Source organism: Acomys minous (genome assembly GCF_964271855.1).
Source record: "Acomys minous genome assembly, chromosome: 4".
NCBI classification, from domain to species: Eukaryota; Metazoa; Chordata; class Mammalia; order Rodentia; family Muridae; genus Acomys; species Acomys minous.
Window position 1 is genome coordinate 85,414,610 of NC_140486.1, and position 7,639 is coordinate 85,422,248.

General features: G+C 46.0%; 1 protein-coding gene across 1 annotated transcript in view; it reads left to right on the forward strand.

Annotated features, from left to right (window-relative positions):
* The window catches only part of AOX1 (aldehyde oxidase 1), a 74,162-nt gene extending 67,498 nt beyond the window's left edge, over positions 1-6,664 (forward strand). The window contains exons 32-35 of the mRNA XM_084778666.1: positions 2,782-2,847; positions 4,554-4,742; positions 5,235-5,402; positions 6,528-6,664. Coding sequence (XP_084634792.1) covers positions 2,782-2,847; positions 4,554-4,742; positions 5,235-5,402; positions 6,528-6,578 — 474 coding nt within the window. The 3' untranslated portion in view covers positions 6,579-6,664. The remainder of the gene's footprint in view (positions 1-2,781; positions 2,848-4,553; positions 4,743-5,234; positions 5,403-6,527) is intronic.
* Positions 6,665-7,639: the final 975 nt, after the last annotated feature.

Consider the following 7,639-nt stretch of genomic DNA (forward strand, 5'->3'; position numbering starts at 1 on the left):
TGTATTCACACCATCTTAAGAGATGTGCAATACTGGTCGTTCATGGTAGGCACCACCCACAGGCAAAAGGCGAGTGTATGACAGACTACCCAAAGTCCTCCCTGTTTCTCAGCCATTGTCATGTTGGGAAAACTGCCTGCTGGAAACACTTACCCGAGTTTGAACCTACTCCTATACATGAGATGTATCTATATAGCTATTTACTGCTATATAATATATTGCCACTGAAGGAGGCCCCCAAACAATGGGGTGTCCTCCCAGACCCCAGATTGGGCACAAACCACACACAAACACCTGTCTTCACAGAGACATCCTTTATTAAGCAGGGAAGAAAAGTTAGTGTCTGCTTTCTGACTCAGGCAGAAGACAGCAGCCAATGACCTTTCAGGTGTTGTTTTCAGAAGAGAAAAAGAGGAGGGCTGTGTTAGAGTGCGCTAGGATATGGTGGTATGTTAATTGTATGAGCCAAAGCGGGCTTTTGATTGTTGGACTGTAATATTTTGACAGCTGGACCATAGTAGTCAGCCTCAGGAGGAGAAAATGGCCCAATAATTGGCTAGATCTTGGTGGCTAGCTTTAGGAATGTAATCTAACTGTTTTTAGCAAGGTAGAGGGTTTGCCAGAACAATGCTCGCCACGCTCAAGTTGGCCAGAGTCTCTTCAGCCTGCAAAATTAGCAACTTCAAATAATGTTTCTTGGCTCCCACAACCTCCGAGGACCACGCATCCGGATCCCATGGTCTGTCTAGGAAACACTAGCTCCGGGTTTCTCCTGAGGCTATGATCAGGCATTTGGTGGGGGCTGCAGTCATCTCAAGGTGAGGGCCAGAGAATCCTCCTGTAAGCTGTATCACATTGTTAGTGGAAGGCTGTGGTTTGTCAGTGGCTGTTAGCCAATATCCTTTCCTTGAACCTGTTTGTCCACTTAGCGTCCTGAGCACGTAGCAGCTGGCTTCGTCAGGAGGTACCGGTCGCAGGGAAAGTTGAACACACAAACATGTGAGAGCACACCTAAGATAGGAGCCGTAGTGTTTTCTAACCTTATTTCAGAGTGATATGCCACTGTCTGTGCTGTGTCCCAGTGTCACAATAACCAGATTTGACAGAGATGCACAGACTGTGAACACCAAATGGAGGAGTTTGTTAAGTGTCCCTGTGGAGGCAGACCACCACACAGCCCAGACCCACAGAGCACAGTGACAGCGAGCCATAAGCCCCAGCCTTTGAAAGCAGAACCCTCACTAACATTACACTTCAGAGACCGTCGTCACTCACACCAAAGACTCTACTGACTTGTTGGAGGACAGGAGTGTTACCAGCACCCCCAGGGAGGGCCTTCTAAGCTTTGCGATTTTTAGGGTATCAGAAAGCAAGTCACGAAGGCAGATTGATTCTTTCCCCACCCCACCCCCAAATGAACAACAGTTTAAGCACTTTTTTGCTGACACTTCATAACTCTGTGTTTTGGGAAATGACTCAGAGTGGGGTGGACTCTGTATCGCCTTGGACAGTAGCCGTAGAGTTTTTGCAACAGGGCCTTTGAAGGCCAAAGATATTGGCTTTTGCTGTTTCACTGTTTGTTATGGGAGATTAAATTTAGTCTCTTGCATCACCCAGCTTGAAGCCAAACAAAGGCATGTTTTCTTTCCAAAGAAAACATGGTGCTTAATCTGGTTAGGAGTATTTGTGTGAGGGCTGGAGAGACGGCTCAGTGGTTAAGAGCGCTTGCTGTTCTTGCAGAGGACCCGGGCTCGGTTCCTAGTGACCTCGGGTGGCCTACAACCATCTGTAACTCCAGTTTCAAGTGATACGACCTCTTCTGGCCTCCCCAAACAAGCACGGAGTACTCGTACAGACATGTAGGCAAACGCTAATCCACACAAGAAAAAAAAAGTAAAGAAAACTAAAAAAAAAAAAAAAAAAAAAGAAATGCAGAATAGGGCATTGGGATGGAGCTCAGTGATTGGGTGTTTGCCTATGATGCCTGAGGCCCTGGGTTCAGTTCTCAACACTATATAAGCCAGCACGGTGGGATGTACTTTTAATCAGTGGGGAGGTGGAGGCAGGAGAAGCAGACAGCAAAGGTCATTCTTAGCTACATATCACACAAAGCCAACCTGGGCTACATGAGACCCTGTGTCGAAAAAAACTGGTTTTAGATAATAAACTGTGTCACATAATAAAATATTTTTGCTTCTTTTTAAAAATTATATATATACTATATAGTATGTATGTATATATATTATATAGTATATGTTTTTATTATTGTTGTTGTTATTGTTATTATTTTTTTTTAATATTTATTTATTATTATATATACAATGTCTGCCTGCATGTACACCTGCAGGCCAGAAGAGGGCATCAGATCACACTATAGATGGTTGTGAGCCACCATGTGGTTGCTGGGAATTGAACTCAGGACCTCTGGAAGAGCAGGCAGCGCTCTTACCCACTGAGCCATCTCTCCAGCCCTATTATTATTTTTTTATTAATTATTTTATTATTATTCACGGGTATACATCTGCAGGCCAGAAGAGGGCACCAGATCACATTATAGATGGTTGTGAGCCACCATGTGGTTGCTGGGAATTGAACTCAGGACCTTTGGAAGAACAGCCAGTGCTCTTAGCCACTGAGCCACCTCTCTGGCCTTCTCTGTTGCTTCTTTATCATGAAATAATGTGATCCAAAGAAAGGCTTTATCCCATACCTAGCAGCATGTGTTTCTCAGCTTCTCTGTGAGTTATCTGCATTAAAATATATATTCGTTTTTTTCACTAGAATATCAGAACAGACATCGTGATGGATGTTGGCCACAGCATAAACCCAGCCATTGACATGGGCCAGGTAAATGTAATTGCTCTGCCTTGTTTCCTGTTTGTGGGGCAGAAACCGCTACAAGTTCTGATGAGGAAGTGCACACTCACTGGTAACCTGATTCTTTTGCCCCTTTAGTCAAAGCCTTTCTATTTAGACTCCGCTGCAGAACCTGGATTTCCTAACATCTACAAAAAGGGAAGAAACAGTACTTTGGGTTGTTTTTTAAAGACACATGAAGTCTGACTGGAGGGCTTGAGACAAGCAAGGGCAAATGTAGAAGTGGGCGCCAAGCCTGGGGGATGCAGAAGAGACAACACCAAGTACTGAGCCTGGGCGCACAGTGGCCTCTGACAGACATGGGAGCCACATGGGCTCTTCACACACTTGTTTACTCACTTACACGTGTAGGTGATTCGGCCCACTACCTCTAAGTTACAGCATCCTGTGGCATCTCTCCACTTGTGGCACGTCACTGGGAATTGGGGGAGGAATGTATGGAGTGCAGACATGACAGGCAGACCCCAGGGTTAGGAAGATGACCTTGTGGATAAAGTGCTTTCCCGAGCGTGAGAACCTGAGCTCGGATCCCCAGTGCTCTGTAAAAGCCAGGTACCGCAGCACACATCGGCGATGTCAGCACCAGGCCAGGACGGAGACAGACTTATTCCTGGAACTCATCTTGGGGCATCAGGGAGCTCCAAGTTCAGTGAGAGACCCTGTCTCAAATAAATAAATAAGTAAATAAATAAATAAATAAATAAATAAATAAATTGGAGGGCAATACTTGAAGGTACCAGACATTTAATTTCTGGCCTCCATGTGAATGCACACAAACATGGACATACATACCCCATACATATGCACACTTGCATGTACACACACACACACACACACACACACACACACACACACATACAGGAGATTTGGGGTAGTTAGTATGGACCAGGTAGACAGGCTAAAATGAGCAAAGATGTTCAAGTGGAAGAAGAATAGAGGAAATCACCCTAAATAAATACAGAGAGAATACTGTGGTTTTGGCTGGTATGACACTTGGCCAAGACCCCTGGTACCTTTATCAGAGGACCCAGCCATGGGGCTTGGGGAAGAGAAGAGGCTGTGGTTGATAGGGGCTTGACAAAAAGCAAGCACTTAGTGGTTGGGGGTGACATGGCCTGGGAGATCATTTGGCTCTTGAGCGTGATTTATTGAACTTCGTGATCCGTCCCTGGTGCTTTCGGTCACATGACTGTGCACAGGAAGCTGAGCATTTCAAAGCTGTAGAGAAGGTTTGGAGAACACACAAGTCACACCCTTCCCATTACAGGGGAGTAAATGAGCCTAGACAGGAAAGGAAGCCCAGGCAGCCTATAAACTTGTGTATGGTGAGAAAGTGGACTTCCCCAGCCCTGAGGACCTTTCCCTGGTCAGCTGGGTCTGTTCAGACTAAGTCAGTGAAGGTTTCCATCTGTCTCATTGGTTGAAAAAAATGAAGGTAGGTGGACAGACCCCATGAGAACTCATCTTGATTGTCATCTCAGTGGCTAAGCCAAGACTTGGAATTCAGCACTGGGTGGGATACATAGACAGGTTTTCAGGTGTACTTCCTGTGACATTCTCCAAGATGCCTTGGAAGACCCCTTGAACAGTAGCTCTAAAGGTCAGACAAGCAGCATGCAGTTGAGATGCTCTGGGCTGTGGTGCTGCACAGGCAGTAACTCCTCCTTTTCTGTCAGATCGAAGGTGCATTTATTCAAGGAATGGGGCTTTACACCATAGAGGAGCTGAGTTACTCTCCTCAGGGCGTTCTGTACAGTCGCGGTCCAAACCAGTACAAAATCCCTGCCATCTGTGACATCCCCACGGAGATGCACATCTCTTTCCTGCCGCCGTGTGAGCACTCAAACACCCTGTATTCATCTAAGGTAAGCGAGGTGCCACTTGGTATCTGTAGGGTGGTCAGACATTGGTCAGCTTGGTTGTTTGACGTTTTTCCTGCGATTACAGAAGCATCCTTATTGGGCATTCTAATTATAAAATAACCTAGCAACATGGCAGAATGCCTCAAATATTCCTAGTCTTGGACTCTACTGTGAGCTATCAGATTCCATTTGATTTTTTTTACATTACAATAATTATCTTCATGCTTGCTCCATTTGGAATCATTTTTTTCTTCAGCTAGAATTCTAAGTATGAGAATATTAAGATTCATGGTTAAGCTACTATTCAACAACAATTTACTTATGGCGGTCTATAGGCCATATATAGGCCTAATACAGGCCATATTAGGCGGTCTATAGGTCAATATAATGTATGTATATAATTAACATGCACTATGTGTGTACATATGCACATATGTTCAGAGATGCGGGGGGGGGCAGTTTGTGTCATAATCTACATGGCTCATTTCTCTCAAGGGTCTGGGAGAATCTGGCGTGTTCCTGGGATGTTCAGTGTTTTTTGCTATCCACGATGCTGTGAGTGCAGCACGGCAGGAGAGAGGCATCTCCGGTCCACTGAAGCTTGATAGTCCACTGACTCCAGAGAGGATCAGAATGGCCTGTGAAGATAAGTTCACAAAAATGGTATGTTCTGCCCAAGTGGGGGGAAAAAAACTCATAAAATTCTTCATTTCTGTCCCTTGGCTTCATGGCCAAGTTTTTTGGGTTTTTTGTTTTTGTTTTTGTTTTTGTTTTTAACCCACTACTGTGGTTTTTTTCCATGGAAAAAAAAGAAAGCAGGAGGTCCTCAGGCCATGTGAGCGGGGCAGAACGGCTCTTGAACTTGCCGTGTCGTTCCATCAGCCTGGCCACGCTTGGTCTCCCATGTGCTCAGTTCCATATCGCCTGAAGGGAACAGAAGGTTCCTTCTCTCAGCTTGATGTTTCCCCTTGTTTCACTCCTTTTCAAGGATGTCTGAGTCAGGCCTGGGAGTTCTGGGGGCTGTGGCCTGATCCTGGGACACCCCCCTCCCCAAGAATGAAGGCCACACTGCTGTATCCCATCCCCACTGTCGCCCAAACAGGCACTGGCAATGTGTGATGGAGAGCACGTTCCTAGGGTGGCGTCCCTGCTGAGCGCACACCCCAGCTCTCTGTGCTTGTCATGGAGCAGCAGGATTTCTGATCTTTGATTGTAAAGGAAGCCGGGCCACTCTGTTTCCCCTCTGGCTACAAGCTCAGTCTCCCTCTCTTACGGAGTGTCCTTTCTACCCTCCTTCCATGCAGGCTCTGCATGGTCTGCACTAACTCACACTGGAGAAACAGACACTGGCTCCCTCCACACATGGAGTTGAAATCTCTCCATGCCCCCACGAGATCCCCTCCAGGATGCCTTCTTTATACATCACATGACGCTACCCTGTGAGCTCCCACTGGGCCTGTTGACTGAGGTCGTTTTCACCTTCTTTATCTTCTGATCTTCTGGTGTTATTTTTAACCCACGTCACAAACATTTTTCTAAGTTTTTGTTTTTGTTTTTGTTTTTGTTTTGGGTTTTGGTTTTTTTTTTTTTTTTTTTGGTTTTTTTCGAGACAGGATCTCTCTGTGTAGCCTTGGCTGTCCTGGACTCATTTTGTAGACCAGGCTGGCCTCGAGCTCACAGTGATCCACCTGCCTCTGCCTCCCGAGTGCTGGGGTTACAGGTGTGCGCCACTACGCCTGGCTTCATTTTTCTAAGTTATAAGCATCCAAATGTGTTCTTTCCTTCCAGATTCCAAGAGATGAACCTGGATCCTATGTTCCTTGGAATGTGCCTGTGTGAGTCAAATGCGAACTTCCGGAGGGACTGGCTCAATGCCTCTGCAGAACGCGCGCGTGCGCCCCACCCCACCCCCACCCCCCCCACCCCCTCACCCTCCCACCCCCACCCCCACCCCCGTCTCGCTGCTCTAAGATGCTGAATACGAAAGCTGATTGCACAGCCCAGAATCATCCGCTGCACTGCTTTACATGAAGCCGATTTGAAAGTTTCTCCTCAGGATAGTCCAGACATTACCTGAGCAATTATAAATAAAATTCCAAATTTCACAAATATTAAATTGTTTGCCCTGGCGTGGCTTCATTCATTATTCTGTCTCTGCATCCATCCAGCTAACAGGACTATATGACAGCTTGTCTAAGGTTCACTTTTAGTTTGTAGGCACCATCAAAAGTTATAACTATCTAACAATGATGTTTTTTTAATAAATAATGTCTTTCCTGTTGTGAATTTTTAATTTAGTTTCTTCATTTGTCCCTGAGATCCATATCCCACTTTTCTTATTGTAACAGATACAGGACCCATATCTAAACAGTCTCTGGGACCACAGGAATCAGGAGGAGATAGATAAATGACAAAGGCGGCAGCAACATTTACCTACTCAGGAGGGTGAGGCAGGAGGGTCTAGGATCCAAGGCCAAGCTGGGCTACATAGCAAGAGCCTGTCCCAACAAAATAAGGGCTAAGGATACAGTTGGCAGTAGAGCGCTTGTCTCGTGTGGACAAGGCCCTTGGTTCATTTGCAGCACAGGAACAACGAAAACAAGGAGAAACCCATAGAAGAGAAGAAGATATTTGCAAATATATGACAAAAGTCTTGTGTACTGAGAAAAGATGTTTATGTGGCCAATCAGCACACGAGAAGATGCTTGTCCTTGTTTGCCCTTGAGAAATGTAGGCCAAAGCTGCAGTGAGGCGCGGTTCACATGCACTGTGATGGCTATAACTAAAACGATGGGCAATGGATGTGGAAGGATGTGGAGAAACTAGTGTCCCTGTCCACTGCTGGAAGGATGAGCACGGTCCAGCCACGGGGGAACAGCTGGACAGGTACGAAGTTAAGC